This window comes from Ostrinia nubilalis, chromosome 15 (assembly GCF_963855985.1).
Source record: "Ostrinia nubilalis chromosome 15, ilOstNubi1.1, whole genome shotgun sequence".
In the NCBI taxonomy this organism is placed as follows: Eukaryota; Metazoa; Arthropoda; class Insecta; order Lepidoptera; family Crambidae; genus Ostrinia; species Ostrinia nubilalis.
The window spans coordinates 13,297,798-13,320,618 of NC_087102.1; the positions used below are offsets into that span (position 1 = coordinate 13,297,798).

At 36.4% G+C, this 22,821-nt stretch overlaps 1 protein-coding gene across 1 annotated transcript; it reads left to right on the forward strand.

Annotated features, from left to right (window-relative positions):
- Positions 1–52: 52 nt before the first annotated feature.
- On the forward strand, positions 53–21,047 carry LOC135079011 (mitochondrial 2-oxoglutarate/malate carrier protein). Its single transcript, XM_063973632.1, has 6 exons — positions 53–295; positions 1,681–1,899; positions 12,332–12,511; positions 15,186–15,288; positions 15,963–16,081; positions 18,397–21,047. The coding sequence occupies exons 1-6, from the start codon at positions 216–218 to the stop codon at positions 18,575–18,577; spliced, it is 882 nt and encodes a 293-aa protein (XP_063829702.1). The 5' UTR covers positions 53–215; the 3' UTR covers positions 18,578–21,047.
- The last annotated feature ends 1,774 nt before the right edge of the window (positions 21,048–22,821 follow it).

The following is a 22,821-nucleotide window of genomic DNA, read 5'->3' on the forward strand; positions in this document are numbered from 1 at the left end:
TGCTATAATTTAAAAAAAGCAAATGTCAAATCTCACGCACTCGTCAGTTTGACACACAGTTTGAAGTTGACAGCTGTCGAAGCCAGCCAGCTGGACTTGGGCAAAAGTTTGAATCTTTTTATTTCGCGTTATTTTACAAGTTTGTGAATGCAGTTAGCTTTATTTAAAATAAACTTTACACAAAATTCAGTGCTGCACATATAAAACTAGTCAAAATGGCGCAAGCAGCAAGTGCACCGCCGAAAGAGCGGTATATTCCGAATGGATTGAAATTTGCCTTTGGTGGCCTTGCTGGGTATGTTTCTGGGATTTATTTTAAGATTACGACTTGTCCTTTATCCAGAATCAATGTCAATAACTTTCTATTAACACAGGTTTTAAATAATCGCAGAGATTAAAATCTTTTTTTACATTTTATGTTTTTAGGGATATTGTAGCTGATATCCAAGATAATGCCTCGGTCAGCACTATATCGCTAATTATTTAGTTCAAAACACACATCGTGGTCAGCATTGACCTTCAATTTATTACACAATTCCAATTTCTTGTATCGTTTAAGATTATGTAAGAGGTTATGTGGTACCACACTATCCAAAAGGATTGAAAATATTAATTAAATTCTTCTTAATGAAATTCTCATATTTTGATTGTATGTGCATGTAAATTATGATGAATAATATGAATTTTAAAAATTGCAAGTAGAAAAGTAAGTATTCAGAAGGAAGCAATAACTGACTAAGCAAATTAATGTTAGTAAAAACTTTTTATTACAAAACAGTATACAGGGTGTTCGTTAGTGGTCTAGCCAAACTTCTTGGGTGTTTAGGTTGAGTAATTACCATTCATCTATTTGACCATGTGAGCAAAATTTTCAATTATTTTTTTGTTTTTGTCTAATAATTGTTGCATTGCTATAGTTATTGCCAAAGTTTAACACAAGTATAAAAACTGACAAAGAACTCAACTTTTTTAATTTTAAAAAGTTTAAAGCTATTCAAGGATTTTGAAGATTTTGAATAGTTTTAAAAACATTTCTAGCTTCTCTCCTTTCCAATTGATATATCACATGCAGTAATTAGATAAGATATTGAAATTCGTCATAAATTCAAACATTGGAAAAATAACACAAAAATAGACTACATAATATTTTATTCAAACATTCCCTTCCAGCCTCTCAAAAATTACCTAAAAGTTTAGGCAAGAAAGCTCAATGTGGTCTCAATTGCTTGAAAGCCAGTATAGTGCTTTTAGTATTGTAAACACGAGAGTTGGAATTGAAATCTGAATAATATACAAAGCTAACATTGAAAGTGAAAACAGATACTACCGCGATGCAGGGAACATAAAACGCCATCTCTTGATATTTTAGGGAACTTTATTTATAAATAGGGGTTGTAACTTTTATTATACCGTCACTAGTTCACTGGGGGTCTTACTTGCCAATTTAAAATCTCTTTCTACTTTTCTAACTTTATATCTGGAAGATAAATACATTAGGGCAAATTTTTTCAATCGTCTGATAACTCTTAACTAAAAAACCACTTTCGCACATTGACAGTTTCAGAATGGGAAATATTATGTCAAAATGATAAGTTTATTCTTCAGTTGAAAAATTTTGAAAAATTAGCCCTAAATCAATCAGAAATACAAGTCCTTCACAGTTTGCTTGTTGTGGTACAGAATGGCGGCAACCTGTGTTGTGCAGCCCCTCGACCTGATAAAGACACGGATGCAGCTCAGCGGTGGGGGCAGGTCGTCCTTCGCTGTGGCCGGAGAGATTGTAGCCAGAGAGGGCTTCTTCAACCTGTACACAGGACTCTCCGCTGGCCTGCTCAGACAAGCCACTTACACCACTACAAGACTCGGAGTGTACAATTATCTGTTCGATGCCTACAAAGAGTGAGTTTGATACAAAGACTTCTAAGCCTAAGCGCAGACCACCGATTTTTTGTCGGCCGATAGTTTAGACGGGCAGTTAATCAGTATGGGCATGTATGGAAGTGCGCACTTTACACAGATTGATTCTTCATACAAATTAGGATCGGGCCCAACTATCGGCCGATTAAAAATCGGTGGTCTGCGCCTAGGCTTAATGCTTGACAGGTTGTCGGTAACTCAGATACAAATACTGCTTTAATGGGTGTGTATGCTATTAATAATTAAGTCATAGTTTGTTTTAAGCGAGAGGAGCTCAAGTTGTAATCTACATTTTGTTAAAAAATAGTGTTTCTATATAACCAACCTAATACAGGAAGTTGCATGGCGATGTACACCACAATTGAAAACCATAAGTAAAACTACTAACATACCTCTGCAAATACGAGAAAAACTTGTGGAGAAAAGAAGACTTAGAAGAGTCTGGCAGCTGAGCAGACATTCGTATGATAGAAGACTCTATGAAAAAGCAGCTAAAGAACTGAGGGAAATGATAACAGAGAATGAGAACTACACATTTGAACAGAAACTGTCATCTTTATCTGCTAAAAGGTGTGATGATTACTCTTTATGGAAATTCACAAAGCAGTTCAAGAGACCACAACAATCAGTACCACCACTGAGAGCTCAGTCGGGAGCTTGGGCCAAAACTCCTAAAGAGAAAGCCAAGATCTTTGCTCAACATTTAAGTCAAGTGTTTGTACCAAACTTCAACAAGGAGTGATTTCGAAAAGGAGGTAAATGAATATCTCGAGAGCGATCAGCAGCTATCACCACCTATAAAACTTATAACACCAAGAGAACTACAAAGAGCAATAAGAATGTTGAGCAACAAAAAGGCTCCAGGATTTGACTTAATCACTGGTGAAATCCTTAAACATCTACCCAGAAAACCAGTCGTCTTCCTGACTATGCTGTTCAATGCCATAATGAGAATACAATACTTTCCTAGATTGTGGGGCGTCTCTCAAATATGCATGTTGCTGAAACCTGGAAAGGTGCCCACAGATCCGAGCTCATATAGGCCAATTAGTCTTTTGCCAGTACTATCAAAGTTATTTGAGAAAATATTCTTGCAAAGACTTAAACCAATATTAGAAAAAGAAGCCATAATACCAGATCACCAATTTGGGTTCAGGGAGCGACATAGCACAGTGGAACAAGTACATCGTATAGTGAACAAGATAAGACAATCACTGGAGCAGAAAGAATACTGTGCTGCGGTGTTCCTGGACATCCAGCAGGCATTCGATAGGGTTTGGCACAAAGGTCTTTTGTATAAGCTAAAAAGTTTTCTACCTAATTCATATTATATGGTGCTTAAGTCCTACCTACAAGACAGAAAGTTCCAAGTTAAATTTGGCGAAGAAGTATCCGTTCTGTATGATATTGGGGCGTCTGTGCCACAGGGATCTGTGCTCGGCCCTGTGCTATATTCTATATACACAGCGGACCTACCATGCACTACAGATGTAGTAACAGCGACATATGCAGATGACACCGCATGTCTTGCAAGTCATAAAGATCCGGCTTTGGCATCAGAAAAACTACAAAATCACCTGTATGAAATTGACGAATGGCTGGAAAAGTGGAGAATAAAGCCAAATGTTACTAAATCTCTACAAATAACGTTCACACTCCGCAAAGGAGACTGCCCAGCTGTAACGCTACGGGGGCAACAACTGCCTACAGAAAATTGTGTAAGATACCTGGGACTCCATCTAGACCGGAGGTTAACCTGGGCAACCCATATAAAAACAAAGAGAAAAGAAGCAGATTTACAATTTAAGAAGTTCTACTGGCTGATTGGGAGACAATCATCCCTCAGTTTAAACAACAAAATGCTGGTCTATAAATGCATAATAAAGCCTATATGGACTTATGGGATTCAACTCTGGGGATCTGCCAGTAATTCCAACCTTGAAATCCTCCAAAGGTTTCAGAATAAAACACTGAGGGCAATCTCAAATTCACCATGGTTCGCTAGAAATGTAGAGATACACGAGTACTTGGAGATGCCGACAGTCAGGGAGGAGGTGAGCAAATACTGTACCAAATATAAGGAAAGGCTAAAACATCACACAAACCAACTTGCTAGAGAAATTGTGGAACAAACCCACAAGACCACCACAAGACTGAAAAGATGGCAAATATTACAGTTGGACCAAAGATGCTAGTGGCTTGGACTGAATATTGGAAGGCTGGACTAGATTGCTACGTGAATTAGTAAAAACCGAGGGAGAGAATTTACTGGAATACCCCTCCTCATGAACACAAACAAAAAAGCAAGACAAAACATCTGATTATGACCTAAGTCGATTGCAGATATAAAAAGGGAAAAAAAAAAAATAGTTTAAAGCCAGGTTTCCACCAAGCCAGAGCAGAGCGGAGAAGTGTCGGCTCTCAAATTTTTCTATAGATTAAGACAGCGGCGGCGGCACGGTGCGGAGCGGAGAGGAGAGGTGGAAATAATGAAATCTGATTAGTTAGTTGGTTATTTAAAACACTTCTCTGCTTTGCTCGGCCTTGGTGGAAAACGGGTCTAATGGAGTCTCATTCTTAATATTACTTTACGTAGTAGAACTCTGACGATCTACGTGGATAAGTTAAACGTAGGTCAAATCAAATCACTTTTATTTGCGAACATGTGTTTACTACATAAAAGTTATAGGTTTTTTAGTATCTCCATTAGGGTGTCCCTTATTTTTCAAAGTTTTAAATTTGTAACGCATAGGTCTTAGTTTTGTTTGTTTGCCTCTAAAACACTCGGAAATAAATTTTTACCTTATTTGGAGTACGATAACCCGTGCCGACTTGCATCGAAACATGTTGCGCGGCAGTAGCGGTGCGTATTCGCGGTTTTTGTTATTTTTTTCTCAATTAATCTCGTGATTAACACCTATTGTTTGACATTTAGAAGATGGCTGTGGAATTAAGAAGGAATAAAAAAAGTATTTTCTTAGTCGGGGACGTAAATTTATCAAATAATAGGCACAAAGTTACCGTTAATCGTCAAGTTTTTGCAGTATTTTTTAACATATTTTTCGAAGTTAATTAAATGTTATTGAAAGCTCTAATCTCATCATTCGGGAGTTTATTACATTTTGGGAAAAGCTATAAATCCTACCATAGCCTAACTGTGTAAAAAAACTTGTGTATCTTCACCATGCTTGGAGGGAGTTGCAAGAAAAAATATTTAAAAAAAATCAAGATTTATAAGCGCCGCGGTGAGGAGGATTTAAAAACAAATAAAATATTTTAACAAAAACAAATAAAACCAAGGCGTCCAGAGTGTTAAGGTGTAGACAAAAAGTTAGTTAAGAAAGTAGAAAGTGCAAGACAAAGAAAATTAAATAAATAAAAAATAGAGCAAATATGTTTCGGAGGTTCATCGTCATTTCTTACTACGCAAGATTCTATACAAACGCAAGGACATCACGACCAGCTTACCAGCTCTGAGGAAAGCCTTAAGGAACTCTTGACATCCACTTTCCAAAAGGTATATGAGAGTGTTGACAAATTGATTTCCAAGGCAGCCCTGAGCAAGTTTAGTCAACATCTTTGGTACTTCATATCAGAAGAAATTGACGTTTTATCACTCTTTGATGATGAAGGTAATGAACAAACACCGTCAATATTGTAGTAAAAGTACAAAGAGAGAGTATGTATGATTCTGGGAAGAGATACATTCCATCTGAAGAAGGTATGACTATTTCTATGGTAAATAGGACTTTGTACTAATTTTTTATCCTGTTTTTAATGAATTGATAATAATACTGCCTTATTTATTGTTGCTGGAAAACCATTGAGTGGTTTTGTGTCTGTCAAGAGTATAAAGGACAATGTTCGTTCTCCATACATTGTTCGCCTAAAGAACCAACAATTTTGACATATTACTACCCGAAAGCGAAATAATACGATTCTGTGTGTAAGAACAATGATTCCTGATGGACACTTGCCATAAAATTAATGATTAAGAATATTAAATCACAGCGATTTTATAATATGTCGTTTATGACAACATGGCGTCTAATGTATTGTGTGAATGTATGAACACCGATTCGCGAAAAATGTTTTGTATTGTCGTCACGCCGAGTCGCAGCCAAATAGTATAAAATAATAGAACAAGTTTTAGAAATACAACTCGGCATTCCACTTTTACAATATGCCCACATATTGCACGTAAATAAACAACATGAATCGTAGGTTGTTTCCACCCTTGTCATCTGACACATGAAATAAACTCCTATTGTATTATAGATATCGAAGCCGAATCGTATATAATAATAGAATGGGTTTTGGAGATCACTCGGGGTTCCACTTTTATAAAATACCTACATATTACATAAAAATACCACAAATCATGAGTTTTCTTTTCACCATTTACATCTGACACGAGATAACAAACTCCTATCTCCATGACTACCATCGTAGTCTATGCCAAAGACTACAATATTTTAAGCAAGAAGTTTCAAACCTTAGCGGCTACGGTAACCCCTGGGCCACATACATCATGATAACATTCGGTCGACACCGGAACGAAGTCTTGCGATTATGCAAAAAAGCATCGTATTCTAGTGCGGCTATATCACGTTCAACCGGGGTTTTAATTCGACTAAAGTCCTGACTAAAGACTGGAAGAAAATACGCCGCATTGTATGAGCACTTCGTGTTCGTTAAAGCGGCTTCAGATCTAGAGCCCACATAGTTTTCTTTCCAATAATATCCGCAAGTAGCGCTGCATGATCTTTACAACAAAAACGGCAATAGTTATTAAGGTGCCAAAATTATATGATTACTTTGGCACGGTATTATACACGTGCGAAGATTTGTCATTTTCATTCATTTCTTCATCATCATCATCATTTCAGCCACAGGACGTCCACTACTGAACATAGGCCTCCCCCAATGACTTCCACATCGCACGGTTGGTAGCGGCCTGCATCCAGCGCCTTCCCGCTACCTTTATCAGGTCGTCGGTCCACCTTGTGGTGGGTTGACATTGCAGAATATGACTTTTGATAGGTTCATCATAGAATTCGGCGGGGATATCCTCACGGAGGAAGTTCGTAAAAGGGCGGAACAAGATCTTATAATAATGCAAGGCCGAAGCTGTTACGCGCGTGCTCCTACGTGTAATCCGGCGAGTATGCAATAAATAGTAATGTCTGGTAAATAGTGGTAATACGTATCGTTCGTTCGTTCGTTTCAGCCGAAAAGACGTCCACTGCTGGACAAAGGCCTCCCCCAAGGATTTCCACGAAGACCGATCCTGCACCGCTCGCATACAGGCACCTCCCGCGACCTTCACCAGATCGTCGGTCCACCTAGTGGGAGGCCTGCCCACGCTACGTCTTTCGGCTCGTGGTCGCCACTCAAGAACTTTCCTGCCCCAGCGGCCATCAGCTCTACGAGCTATGTGCCCCGCCCAGTCTATGTCTGTATGCGCTACGATTACAGGGTATCATTTTGCATAGTCGCAAGACTTCACTCCGCTGCTGTCAAATCAATGTCGCATAATGTTATCGCAATGTGTGTGGCCCTTGGCCAAATCACAGAAGCCTATGCGAAGAAAGAGCACTTGAATGACAATAAAAATCAGGGTTACCATTTTATAAGATTTCCTCACTATTGAGGGTAACAAAGTAACATTAATAATCTAGCCATTAATTACATTTATTACCTATACGAGAAAGTAAAGCAACATGCGGTTTTATTTTAATTTGTAAAATATTAAACCCCTCATATTTGTAACAGTTTGTTCCAAGTTTAGTTTTACTGTTTTGTTAACAGTATTGCTGTTTCAGCTGTCACTGTGAAGCTTTGGGAAAATAAATAAATAGAAAAAATATTAACATAAATATTTATTTAAGTTTTTATGTTCATTATCATAATATGCCAATTTAAGTTACACTGTGTGACAGTCTTTGACACTAAACAAACTCTTCAGCTTAATAATACCTACCTACAGGGCGTTTTTATAGTTACTCTTGCTGATGAAACAAGAAGGGTTGATTCTACTACTGAAATACAACTACTTTTCTTACAGGACCAATATCAAATTCTCAAAAAAATTCACATCCTCGTGATGGTGATAATTTCTATGGAGAGGTTTTTTTTATATTCGGTCTCTTGGGATAAGTTATTCCATTTGAGCAGTAGAATTAATCCTTTTTATTCGATCACATATAAAAACAACACAAGTGTTTAGGAAAACTTCTTCTTTGGTATGGTATCACTACGGAGTTATAATGTCGGCAACTCTGTATCACTGACTTGTAACTTTCAAACAGCATGAATAATAAGGGCACCACATTGGTTTTCTTTCTGAAAAAAGGCTTTCAGTTTTAGTACTAACCCTTTAGCACTATTTCATTGAAATAAAAATACAATAAACGCACAGAAGACTGAAATTGAGTCAACTGACGTGACATTTATAATTTGTTGACATTATGACAGTTTGACAAGACTAGGGATTGAAAAAGTTTTAATTGAAAAAGTAAAATGACAATTTATTAAAACGATTCACATGGATATAATCGATTAAAAATATTGATAAAATGTTCTGATACTTGCCTGTAGCGATTATCCAATCCTGGTTTCTACTGAAAAACTACCTCGTGGCAAGATTTTAATAAAATAATAAAATCTTTATCTTCTCTTTCACAATCTATAAAAGTTCATTTGGTCTATTATTATACATGTGCTATGAATGAGGGTTTTCGCGATTGAAAAATCCGCGAGATGGCAATACGTAGACGCGAGGTCCAAATGCTGCATGATTGGTGGATATCTGTCAATGTCATGTCAAAAATAACCAATCGTGCAGCATTTGGACCTCACGTCTACGTATTGCCATCTGGCGGATTTTTCAATCGCGAAAACCCTCATTGGCATAGATTATGAGAGACTGGCAACTATACTAGGTTGATATCAGGTGATCCGTCTGCTCATTTGCCTCCTGTCACATAAAAAAAAATATATATGTTTCTCACACTTCAACTGGCATTGGATTCAACATCGGATTCTGACACTTTTACAGTTATGATACCATGAATATCAGTTTATGGTCCTAATTATTTTTATTTTATTTACGACCTTCGACCAGTTGGACACTTTAGATATCTTCTTGTAATAGTGTCAAACTGTCAATATCTTTTTAGCTTTTAACGCAAATCTAGTCTTCAAAGCAGTTTAATCGATTTATTTTATTTTCAAAATCGATATTTTATTGTCTATGATGGCCGCAGGAACATCACTATACATGGACTCCCAGCAATAAAGTACGGTAATGCCTCGTACAGATTTTATCGGCAAAAATTATGGAACTTGATAGGTTTTAGACCATGCCACGCACCAAAACGTCCGGAAGTTGTAATAGTATTATAGAATAAACGTTAAAAGACTTATTTATTTAATTTTTCAATGCTTAAGTGTCCATTAGAATGAAAGGGTGCTTAATGTATTAAAAAAAATAGAAAATAATTATGATGGGTTAATGTTTTTGGGCGGTTTTTTAGGCGGTTTCTGACAATGTCCTTTATTTTGTCGATTGAAAATTGATAATAATTTCCCCCTGAGACACATTCTATATGAGATAAAGATGTTGCCTATTTAAAGGCAAAAAAGTGCTTTCTTTAAGGGTAGTTAATGATACAGCTGAAAGAGCTATAAAGCTTATGCAAGATTTTCATGGTTTGATCACTGCAAAGGAAGAGCAAAAGCTTTTTTTGCTTCGCACAGTGAAGCAAAAATCAGGCCAATATTCAGGAGCATAGAAATCTGTATCCAGAATGTAAAAAAGGGTCCCTCAAAAGTTTAATATATTGTCTGATCTGTAATGTTATCTTCTTTTTATGAATATTTTATAAAAATTAAATATTTTAATTGATTTAGCTACTTAATAAAAGGGGTAAAACCAGCATTTTTCTAAATCTTCGGAGCTCGGTCGGCACGGGTTAATGTTGACGTAGGAAGATAAAATTTTGTATTTAAGTATGTCTGAGTAGTACGAAAAGAAATAGGGGGTATGCATTTCAATATCTAAAAAAAATTTTTTTTCGGCCATATAAGGGACACCCTAATCTCCATCTTCCACCTTTTAGGTGTAAGTAAATTAATTTTACGTATGCAACACACGCAAATATATGAACGGATATTGTTTTTTTTTAATTTATTCATAAATAGCATATTATGGAGTTGTCCCAGAAAACAAGAAAACAACATCTGCATTGAACTTTGAAGGTGACCTAACAATAATATGACGTCTTAAAATTTCTTGAACAATGTTCAAAAGACTTTGGTCCAAGTCCTTTACTGGTCGTCGGCCTTTTCCCGGAGATAAAAACTATCATTTTTTTTCCCTGGGTCTCAAAAGTCTCTCTATAAAGTACCTAGATCTAAATTGGTTCAGTTGTTTTACAGAGTGGTCTAGAATTTAAACGTATTAAATTAATGTAAGAAACTCAAAATAGTATTATGCAATGCTTTAAATTCGGCATTTATCTGAAATTGAATTATGTAACATTGAGTTACTATCACCTCAATTAACTCTTTTGAACCTAGATTTAAATTGCATAAAGATAAAAGTTTCGTAAATATTAATCGCAATAATATTTGGATAAAAATTAAATTTACAAAGAGATGGTTGTATTTTGAAAACTGTTGAATTGTCATTCCGTGACTGTCTAAATATTCAGTTTTTCCCTTACTTAAACTATCTAGTAGTGAGACCAATAAAAATAATGAAAGAATTACTATCACACAAAAATATAACTTAACTGTAAGTATGTAGTTCAAAAGTTTATCATTTAAAAATAATAATATGTTTATGTGTGATATACGAAATTAATCGTATAAACAAACCGCATTGATTTCACAAAACGAATTTTAGTTAATTGATCACTTTAAAAAGAACAGCTGATGTTTATCGTCAAATACCGGTAGCGTACAGACTTACGTACTTCCTTTCTGGAGTACTTCAAGGCTCTGTACTCAGACCTTTGTTGTTAAACATTATTGTCATTGACATTTTGTGATTAACATATCTTTTATCAATACACTTCTATGTACATTATACTGCACCGTTACATAATAAATACGTTGCACCACTCTAATAAGGTTCCATCGACTTTCGACCTCGTCACCTTTAAGATAACGAGCGCCATTGTGTGTTAATGGGCAGTGCTACTAGATGTTAGGGTATACCAATGTTAGTCGGTCATTATTAAACAGTACATATTATCTATTTTTAAAACGAATGCTTATTAAATCATACGGTATAATTATTTATAAACTGGTTTTAAGCCTCATATTTAAAAATAGTTAGGTATTCGTAGTAGGAATATAGGTACGAAAAGTGTTTACCAGAAAAAACGTAGATGCATTATTTTGTGCCTGCCACCTACTTACTACTAAGTGCATTAATATGAACTGACGCACAACAGAAAGAACTTACAATTTAGCTTACATCACGATTTCAAGCAAGAGCAATTAAAGGAAAATGCGCAATTTTCTATACAAATGTAAGGACTGAAGCGTTTCTTTCTATTAAATTTTATACCGCCTACTTTATTTTCAGTTTGGCCCTAAGTTTGACTGGAGGAAAATGCCGAAGGCATTAAGTCCGCCTTGTGTTCACTGTTCTACGGGCATATAAGTTTGAAATAAATAAATTAGTATAGAAAACTGTGCATTTCTGAAGTAGGTACACATTCTGCGTCAGAGCCGTCCTATTGAATGTCGTGGCATCTAATTACATCTTTGATATGGTTTCATTGATAAACCTAGCTACCAGCATCAGGCACTTGTCTATTAAACACTCCCGTTACAGGATGTCTCTGGTTACCATTGTTTTAACTACTTCATTTAGACAAATTGGACGCAGGAATTGCTGGTTTCATTTTAGCGGTTTGAAACATTCTGCGTATGTTGCGAAGAGTAAATTAAACAAAAAACATAAAATGTGTTTATTTTATGTAAGTTCGTCTTTCCTAATCTAATGTAATGCAAGTTTCATAAATGAATAGAAGAAACGGCTCTATGAGTATTTACGCAAAGAATTAGAAACCAATCACATTCACTGTTTATAAAATACCATATTCTAGTTAAGCCATTATTTATAAGGGTTTAAGTGTATTTGAAAATTAATAGATCCTATTTGGAGCCACATGAAAATTAAATATCTATAGGTCTAGACAAAGTGCACATTATAACCGCAAACCAGTCGAAAAGTGGTCGAAAGGCCTTTTTTTGTATGGAGTTTTGACGGGTTCGATTTTCGATGCGATTTAAAAGTGCAACTTGTCTAGGGGGAAGTCTGTAGTCTGTTTTTTTTTTTCAAAGGAATATTAGTAAACGCAAACCTGAAATATTAATCAAAACATGTTTTTCCCAGGAAAAACGCTGGCGCCGCGCCAGGTTTCGGCACCAAAACTTTGTTAGGGGTTGCTGCTGGCTCCATCGGGGCGTTCGTGGGGACTCCGGCGGAGGTGGCCCTCATCCGCATGACGGCGGACGGCCGGCTGCCTGCTGAACAGAGGAGGAACTACAAGAACGTCGCCGACGCACTTATCAGGTAAGGCAATCCTTCCTACTAGGAACTATCTGTGCTACATAGCTCGTAGAACCAGGCCTGTTCATCTCCGCGAGTTTACATCGAAAACAAAACACGCACGATGGCCCACCTACAGGATACTATTCGACAAGGCCTCACATACGAGCCAACATTGACTCACGCACGCGTATTTTGTGTATGATGGAAGAAAATAAAGAAAATGGTATACTAAATACTGTGCAGTATTTAACTGCCTAAATAATAATAAAAACACAGAATGTACTTTTTTAAGTTGCCTCAAGACACTGAGAGGTAAATAAGTAGATAATATTATTCATGATAATTCATGCTAAATCATATATTTCCTCCGCCATTTTCCGCAGTTTGGCACCTCACGTCACATCATTTTACCGAAGTCAGCCCTATAGCTTCGGCCCTATAGCCGATCACTGACGTTTGTCAACAAAATGGTGCTTGACTCTTGAGACAGGCTAAACTAAACCATATTGTTAATGACATTGAGCATACATTTTTTTAAATACCTTCGCGAAGTAAAACTTCTGTACGTACTTAGTACTTATTATTATTCTGTGGTAGAACTGATGATGATGATCACTGGGGCAGAAAAGTACTCGAGTGGCACCCACGGGCCAGAAGACATAGTGTAGACAGGCCCCCACTAGGTGGACCGACGATCTGGTGAAGGTTGCAGGAAGTACCTGGATACGGGCAGCGCAGGACCGGTCGTTGCCGAAATCGTTGGGGGAGGCCTTTGTCCAGCAGTGGACGTCATTTGGCTGAAACGAATGAACTAAAGAACATTCCCCCACGAACGTTCTTTAGTTTATCACCCCGGCGGAGGCGGCCCTCATCCACATGACGGCCGGCTGCCTGCTGAACATAGGAGGAACTACTAAAACGTCGCCGACGCACTCATTAGGTAAGGAAAACCTGTCCTATCCTTCCAACTAAGAACTCTATCTTTGCTACCTTTTATCATTTCAGCTATAGGACGTCTACTGCTGAACATAGGCCTCCCCCAATGGTTTCCATAATGACCGGTTGGTAGCTGCCTGCATCCATCCATCCTCCCTGCCTGCTGCCTTTATGAGTTCGTCAGTCCACCTTGTGGGTGGACGACCTACACCACTTCAGAACCTTGCTGTACCTTTACGAGTACTACATTCACCGGCTGTCTTCCTTTTTTTTTTCTTCTCGGATATTCTAATTGCGGGTTCCAAAATACTCAAAACAGTTAGTTATCCCCTATGATAGACTCAACCTTCACTAGTTGGGTTTCATTTGAGGCCAAACTGGTCTTGATCGAAACCCCGTCTTCTCTAAAATACTTGTGAATACGTGCTGTCGATGCACTTGAAGTCGGTCTTCTGATTAATTTCGTTGCGGGTTCAATGATAGTTTACTTTCCCCTGAGACAAACTTGACCTCCATTGGTTTTTTAATAGCGGTCAAGCTGTAGATCAATAATTTTGCAATTAACCTTTCGTTATGACTTTGTTTAGTTATAGTCTGGTCCGTGAGCACGTAGAATTTTGTCCAATGACCCCAACTACCCATCCTTGGGGTCATTGGACAAAATTCTACGTGCTCACGGACCGGGCTTTAGACATTAGTATTAAATATAATATTTCAAGTAATAGGTTAAAATCTAATAATTTATATGGATGAAGTAAAAGTACATAATGTAAGTAAACATGAACTAAACAAAACATGTTACGTTGCTAGTTAAAATATTTAGTACTTGACATAATTACATATTTTATACCTTTACAAAAAAAGGATGAAGGAAACACTATGTTTGCTGTTGACAAGAAATACCCGCGTTTTTTATCAGATTCACCTTTACCCTTGTTACCTATAACATCCGTTTAACTAAAATACGCGTGTTGCGAACACAACCTCCAAAACTCATGGTATTACGAAGTTTCATGGTATTCCTTGGCGTATCTAGAGTAAGTTTCCACGGGCTAGCCCCTGACTTGCCATGGCTGAAAAGAGGAGGAAGGAGTCCCCCAGGATTCTTCTTCTTCTTATCGTGTCGACAACAAACCTACACAGTGTCAGCCCAAAACTCCGCTACAAGAGTGGCGTTGTCAGCAGCATTCATTAAATTCTCCTGCGTGCAGTTGCTCGGGCACTCAGGGCACGACATCATGAGCTCCCCTGGCTTACCTGGAAGTCTTTGAATAGACTTCAGACGCAGATCGGCCGTAGTAAGGACAATCTGTTCAGGTGGGGATTCTTGGATGGCTCAAACATGGAGTGCGGGTGCGGTTTTGTTCCCCAGTCGATGAAGCACATGATGTCGTGCCCTGAGTGCCCCCAGGATTAGTTGTTCATCATTTCAGCCATAGGACGTCCACTGCTGAACATAGGCCTCCCCAATGATTTCCATGTTGATCGATTGGTAGCGGCCTACGTCCAGCGCCTTCCTGCTACCTTTATGATATCATCGGTCCACCTTGTTAGTGGACGTCTCACGCTGCGTTTACCGGTTCGCGACCTCCACTCCAGAACCTTGCTTGATTGCTACTTCAGCTTGCTAATCCGTCGGGCTATGTCAGCGACTTTAGTTCGTTTACGGATTAGTTGTTATATAAAAGTTATCTTCGAAGACCAACGTCCTGGGGTGGGCACGGATCTAAATACGCGCATGGTATTCTGTGTGTTTCAGGATAGTGAGAGAGGAAGGAGTGCTGAAGCTATGGCGTGGGGCCACACCCACCGTTGGGCGAGCCATGGTGGTCAACGCGGCGCAGCTTAGCACATACTCGCAGGTAAACACGAAAAAGAGGGCTGAAAAAACCCAGTAAAGGTCTGTACCTTATTACAGCGATATTAAGTTGAGTTGCATCACCTTGCGAACGAACGAAAAAACGAACTATAACTTTAACCGGTTTTTGTATGGAGTTTGACAGATATTTGACGTTTTCTTATAGTTAAAGTAAGATGGTGCAACCCAGTGTAAGTATTAGTACACATTTTAGTGATCATGGTTGTACAAAAAGTATTTACCTTGCCCTATGTTTTGATAACCCAAAACAGAATGTCCTGGTGCCGCAGAACTAGGAGAGCTGAAGCCGATCCCAAATTCCCAAATAATAGGAAATAACTTGGACAGAGAAGAATTGAAGATGGTTATTTTAAGCCCGATTTGATTTGTATTCGTCTGACGTGTTGTGTTGTGTTGTATGGGCTTCTGACGGTCACATAATGCATATAGTTCCAAAATACTGAACTGTCCTATGCATGACATTGACAGTGGGGCGCCACCGTCAATACCGGATCGCTGGTTCCGATTTTTGCCATGTTGGAAACCATATAGTTGAACGATGGTAGCGCCCCCCTGTCATTGAGTTTGGTGGGACAGTTTAGCGTGCGTGGGTCATCTATAAAACCGTTTCAGTTCTGATACGTCACGACACACATAAATCTGACTTTGTACTTGCAGGCGAGAGAGATATTCGTAGCGTACGTGCCGGACGGCATCTTCCTTCACTTCTGCGCCTCCATGGTGTCCGGCCTGATCACCACCATCGCCTCCATGCCAGTGGACATCATCAAGACTAGGTGATGTATTCTTGTTATTATCACAATAATTTTCCTATACAGGATGTTGACGATCGCATTTCGATCAAAAATGACGTTTGATATTGATGACGCTTAAGTTTTAAACCAAAAGTTGTGCCCAAAAGGGCTCGCGTGCACGGGTGACTTGGACTTGACTGTTTTGGAGAATTAAGATTTCAACTAAAATAGAAAGAAACGGTTCTTAACGTTTCGGCAGGTAGGTATGCTATGTAACTCATTCATAAATGTCGCGTTAAGACCCGTGTCTTTCTATTCCATGGGAGATGTATGGAGAAGGAGATGCGCGTACGCAGCGATGTGACAGTGACAGAAACTTTTTTAGAGGTGACAAAAAAGAAGTCAATGCGACAAAAGTGACCCGTGCGCGCGAGCATTTAGATCAGATTTATTTATTTTATTTTTCCATACATTACAATGAAATATTTTATAATTTGTCGAAATTTACGCGGGTGAAGTTACGAGGCGTTAGTTTAATATAATTGGCATCGGACTTTAAATCGAGTGTTTTGCAACATTCGCTATCAATACTACTCAAAGATGTTATAAATAAACAAACAAACATTTGTCTGCCACTCACGACATAAACCGACTGGAACGTCACGTGTTCTGCTGATATAACTATACAGGATGTAAATTTTTTAAGTGTCTTATTTTTGCCATCTAATATTGAGGTGAAAATAGTTCAATGGTGGACACATTTTTTTTTATAAAGAATCTACTAGCTATGTCTCGTTAGCCCTCGTAGTACGAGTGGGTTCACTACAATAATAGACCAACAGCGGCGGGGTTCGAATCCACGTTTCTCGGGTCTCGATTCTACCAATTCCAATCCAAGATCCCATTATCGCTTCTAGTTAAATAAATAAATACATTTTTAATGTTATTCATTTCAGAAGCAACTTAATAAACCAGCAAACTTTTACACTACACTATTTTCATCTCAACTCATCGAGTAGTAAATACTTCGTATCGACAGTTGTATTTTTTTAATAATTTACCTACTTACTTATTTACTTAATTGGCAAGTGTGAACAGACTAGAATGACAGCAAAAGTGATACGCAGGGCACTAGCGACCCGATTTTATTTTTAGAACTGTTTTCTTTTACTTATCTCATTAAGTGTTTGTTTTAAACGGAAAAATACATTCATGAATTTGTTTTCGGAGGTGTAGGTAAATAAGTTTGCTTGGTTAGCTTGTACCAAAATAAGTTTGTAATATTACTATGAGGATAATAGTGCTGGTTGCGTAATAGTATAAGTTTATTTAATGTTCAGCAGTTGTATTTGCAATATTGCGCAATTGTTTGTTATCCCAAATAAAATAAAATAAAATAAAATAAAATAAAATAAAAGTTCACTTAGTACGTGTAGTTTTCTTATCAGAAAGTGATTACGCTCATATTAGATAAACTCTCTAATAATATGTAGATTATATGTTCTAAATATAATATTGTTATGATATAATCTTTCATCGCAACGATAGTTAATGATGATACAAGCTGACAAGATTTAATGTTCACTTAAAATTCAGTGAAGTCTGTTGATAATAAGTCCACGAATAGTATTTGTTTGGTCACGCACCGGACCGATTGCGTTATTAGGTCATTATCACTTCAATTTATTGAGGTACTAGCTTTTGTCCTCGGCTATGCCCCATTGAAATTTGGTTTGTCACAGAAAAACTTTATCGCGCACGTCCCTGTTTCAAAAACGGGGATAAGAACTATCTTTTCCAGGGACTCAAACTATCTCTATACAAAATTTCATCAAAATTGGTTCAGTGGTTTTGGCGTGAAAGCGTAACAGATATTCTTTCGCATTTATAATATTAGTAGGGATTGTACACAACGAAAAATGTATGTAAAAATTGCAGACTAAGTAGACAAAAAAAATTAATTTTTAGTGTAATTTTAAATGAAAGAATGATGATAGATGAATGGCGAAAATTCGCATTTAGAATATTAGTAGGGATTGTACACAACGAAAAATGTATGTAAAAATTGCAGACTAGACAAAAAAAAAAATTTTTAGTGTAATTTTAAATGAAAGAATGATGATAGATGACTGGCGAAAATGGCTATCAAAAGAAGCAGAGATTTAATCAAGTATAAAAATAACAGTCACTTGATTGCAAATACAGGGCGTTTGGAAGCCAGCTAGACACATCAGTTAATACTGGGACGTGCTTTTAAAAGCCTACTTGCTTTTATGAGTTTTATGACTGATCGAGTCTGGAGGCCTTTGAATACAAGCGATAACAGTTAATTTAATGTTGCCATGTTTCTGTTCCAGAATCCAAAACGCGGCCAAAGGTCAAAGCCAGTTAGGCGTGGTGACGAACCTACTCCGCAACGAGGGCGTACTGTCTCTATGGAAGGGCTTTCTGCCTTACTACGCTCGTCTCGGCCCGCACACCGTGTTGACTTTCATATTCCTGGAGCAAATGAACGCTGCGTACTTCAAGTACACATAGACTGGACTATACAGGGTGAGTCGGGGTTGCCAAGATTAAAAAATGATTTTAAAATTTTTTTTTAGAGTTGCTGTTTCACGAAGTGCTCAAATTTTTGGAATATTAAAATTTGTAGAAGTCAAAATTGTACAGCTAATGTTAAACATTTTTAGGAAATGACAACATTTCTGCAACTAAAATACTGTTATAGCCTAAAGCGTAATCAAAACGCTGACGTTTGTGTATGTATATCTGTCTGACACATATCAAAGATAATGTGATACGATAGGATATTCGTTTGATATTTCAGTCAGACTAAATATTGAACATTTTGGATGCTTTTACTACGTTATCTGATAACGATATAAAAGTGTTGCCGAACGGATTACAATAATCGTTGGGTTAACATTTTTCTGCCTGCCTTAAATTAAAATGTAAGTTGTGAAATGTGATGCAGCCCTGTATCGAGCAAGCAGCAATTTGAACGTTGGCAACCCTATGCTAAGATTTGAAGTGAACATAAATTTGGATTGAGACGTCCTTTTAATAATATTTATACCATAATATGGTTTTACTAGCAGAATCTAAGCTGGTAATGAATTCTCTCCCATAATTTTCGGGATTCAAATAAGTTTGACACTCCTATGACACTGCATAGAACGCTGTGCCTTTATAAGTATACAGGGATGCTGATATAATGTGAATGGGTAGACATATTTGATCATTTTGCTTAGTCTATGACATATGCATGAAGTGACAAGCGTCTCAGTGTTGCCTGTTCATAATTTATTTCGAGGTTGTTTTAGAATTCCGAAACAAAACTATCCGATGACGAAAATATATTTATTCTCATGAAATGTTAAAATGTGTACATGTAAAGTGTTTCGTACATTCGTAGAATGTCACAAATGAAAAAAAAATGCGTAAAAATGTCAATAAGTTGCTAAAAAGCTTGCTCAAGCAAAATTAAACTATAAACGACCAAATCAAAAAATAAAATATACACATCTTGAACTGTTACAGCTTTTTTTTAGTTCAAAGTAAGATTACATGTAAGTACTACATTTTTGTTATCTATGAGTATATTTTTTAATTATTTAATTAAAATCTTTTCTACATAATATCTGATTTATATTTGTTGCTGTCTAATAAATTTATTTTTAAATTTTTTCAATATTTATTTAGAGAGATAAGATTTTCAATAAATTATTTAGAGAGATATCTATACTGTATAAGTGATACTTAGAGTTTAAGAGTTATTTTTTTATTTTATTCATCTAAATATACTATGTAATATAATATCTATAACTTATGTACTCCTGATGTGTATATTTTATTTGAAACTATTATTGCTGTGTGCTTATGTGATGAAATATGTTTGCTTACAATTGTTAGTCGAATATGGAGTGCCAAAAATAAATATTCTTTCAACCTTTCTAATATACTTAAACATTCTTCGTACATAATAAAATAACGCTATAATAAAATATTTATTAACGTATCTGCCGAAATATTCCATATGATTTTTGTTCGATTAAAATGCACTATTTTTTAATTTCTGTTGTTCCATTCATAAATAAGTAACTTTATTTATTAATTTTAGATTCTCTTTATTGTCATGTACATTCGTACCTATTTAATGTAATGATTAATACCAGATTTGTACAAATATATACCATTTTGGATGTGTTTACATTATACTAACTTAACTATAGCATAGTTAAGAATAAGTTGTTTCAAAAGACCTGGCATGAGAAAATGACTGAATAAATAAGCATGTTGGCTGATTGACATTTATCTTCTGTCAAAATGGTTTGTGACGTCACTGTTTTAATGTCAACTGACCGAGCCATTGATGATTGCGTAGCTAATGTGACATAATTTTCTAAAATTAATGAATTTAAAAAAATACCTATTTAACTGCAATGTCACTGGCTGGATCCACGCTTTCTTTATAAATATTCGAGTACAAATTTTAAATGGCAACACAAATAAGGGGATTCCCTGTAAAACTGTTTCTCTATGGTAGACAATAACGTGCCGATTCTAGGCTTGAATTTGGAACCATTTCAAATTCAAATTTGAAACAATACTGTCATTTTGACAAATGAAATTGACATCGTCCGTTGGTTTTGTGCCAGTTCTTTTGATCAAAATGATCTTTAATCGGTATAAATAAGTAAATTGATGGGAAATCTATCGAAGCACAATTTGTAATGTTCTATGTTATGTAATGTAGCATGCATTTTAGAATGTATTTTTGTTTTTGTAAGGATTTGTATGGCGATTTTGTTTAGTTGGGATAAAATATTTAAAGGTATTTATTAATTTAAATAGTTTATATGTTTCTCGTCGTTTACAGTGCTTATTCCATGTGATATCATGTTGTATATTATATATTTTTATAGAAGCTATTTTATTATGATTTGTGACTAACAAGAGAGGAAATTTGCAAAGTTGAAGGCAAGTTATTAAAGATTTTTGTTTTGAATTAATGCGTTTCATTGTTTTCTGTAGTAACCATTTCATACTGTAAATGAAAGACAACAGTTTGACTGTTTTGTTTTCAAGCCAAACCACTAAATCTTTGACCATTTTGATGCCATTTGGATCTTAGAAAACGCATTATTATATTGCGTTGTCAATAGCCCGAAGTACGAATGACTCTCGAATTCTTTTAAAACCATGACGGCGCTGTTTTGCTTTTTATATAAACAAAACGATTACGATACTTTAAAAATATGATATTTCTTCGTGCTTCGAGTACAGAGCCAAACGCTGACACACGACTGGCAAAATGGAAATATTAAAGCTCTGACCGGCATTAGGTACCTATCACACCAGAGATATATCCTGTCAGGCACGCAAATTAACGTTAGAAAAGAGGTGCTAAATGATTGTCACACAGTTTTAAGTTACACAGGGTCGCAAATACACCTTTTAAGATATCACATAATATACCTACTCAACATCAAATAAATCGCACCTACCGCGACGCGAACTTTAAAGATTTTCTTCTGACACAATCATGGTGCCCCAACAATATTGGTGTTATTTGAAAGCCCAATAAATAAACTTAAAGAAAAACACATTTAATTTCTTAATAAACGATTAACATATACCTACCATACAACGATTAACATAAATGTTACTTGAAAAAAGACCTCACTTGGGGCTCACCTCTGGGACCAATTAGACCAATTTTTATGGTTATAAAACCAAATAATGATCTCACGTGTCCTCTTTAACAGATGGATAGCGATTAATCCCAATTTAACAGTTTTATAGCCATAAATGTTGGCTCAAGCGTAACTACCTATTTTTTGAAGAAGTGACTCTGGATCCTTTTAAAGACACATTTTTGGGGTAAAAATCTTTCCTTTAATGAAATGAAGTTTAGAACTAGGCTTTCAAATGGTGCCAATATTGGTGGGAAGTATGCATACGTTTGAAAGTGCTTGTCACGGGAGGTGCGATTTATTTGATGTCGAGTGTAGGGTAGACCGGGGACAATAGTACCATTTTTTGGAAATTGTTCAATATTGAGAAATCTAATGAAATATGTCTTATTCTGTTAGGATGCTGTAAAAACTAGACTCATAAGCTACAAATTTAAGCATGCAGAGTTGCACTATTCTTTCGAATACTTAATGAAAAACGAATTTGAACTGTACGATGTCTCATGTTACAATTGACCCCTACAACGGGTCAATTGTACCAATAATATATGAGGCAATAAAAGTAGTTATGTTTATCTAATCATCACCTTTATTGGTATTCTGTACTCTTAATCTCCTACAATCATCAGTCTTTATTAATTGAGATCGAAAATATTTAGGAACAAGTATGAAAAATGAACACTAAAGTTTAAAAACAAAACAATAACTTTTCTTCCATAAAAACGAAAAAACTAACTGTTTCTACATAATATGCCATCTATTTGGCTCGGATATTACTTCTGAAACAACAATAAGCATAATAACAATGATAGAAATATCAAAACTGAAAAATCTATTTTTGTATGAGGGTACAATTGACCCCTGGTACAATTGACCCTGATTATTTATACCTACTACTGCTTCGACCTTTTAAAATTTTTTCATAAGCCTGTTCATAAAGGAATAGATCCGTTGATACGAGATCCGTACTTTTGACTCTACGCCGAGGCATCTAAAACAAAACGTTCAAATACGTTATTTACTGAATTAAGCTAAAATGTACATATTCAGAAGGGTTTTAGAAACTTATATTAAAATATTTTAGTG

Bases quoted from the DNA above. Each gene is read 5' to 3' on its own strand.
- LOC135079011 (XM_063973632.1), top strand. From the start codon at position 216: ATGGCGCAAGCAGCAAGTGCACCGCCGAAAGAGCGGTATATTCCGAAT. The intron at 1,900-12,331 runs GTGAGTTTGATA...TGTTTTTCCCAG, and splicing joins CTGTTCGATGCCTACAAAGA to GAAAAACGCTGGCGCCGCGC. The intron at 12,512-15,185 runs GTAAGGCAATCC...TGTGTGTTTCAG, and splicing joins GTCGCCGACGCACTTATCAG to GATAGTGAGAGAGGAAGGAG.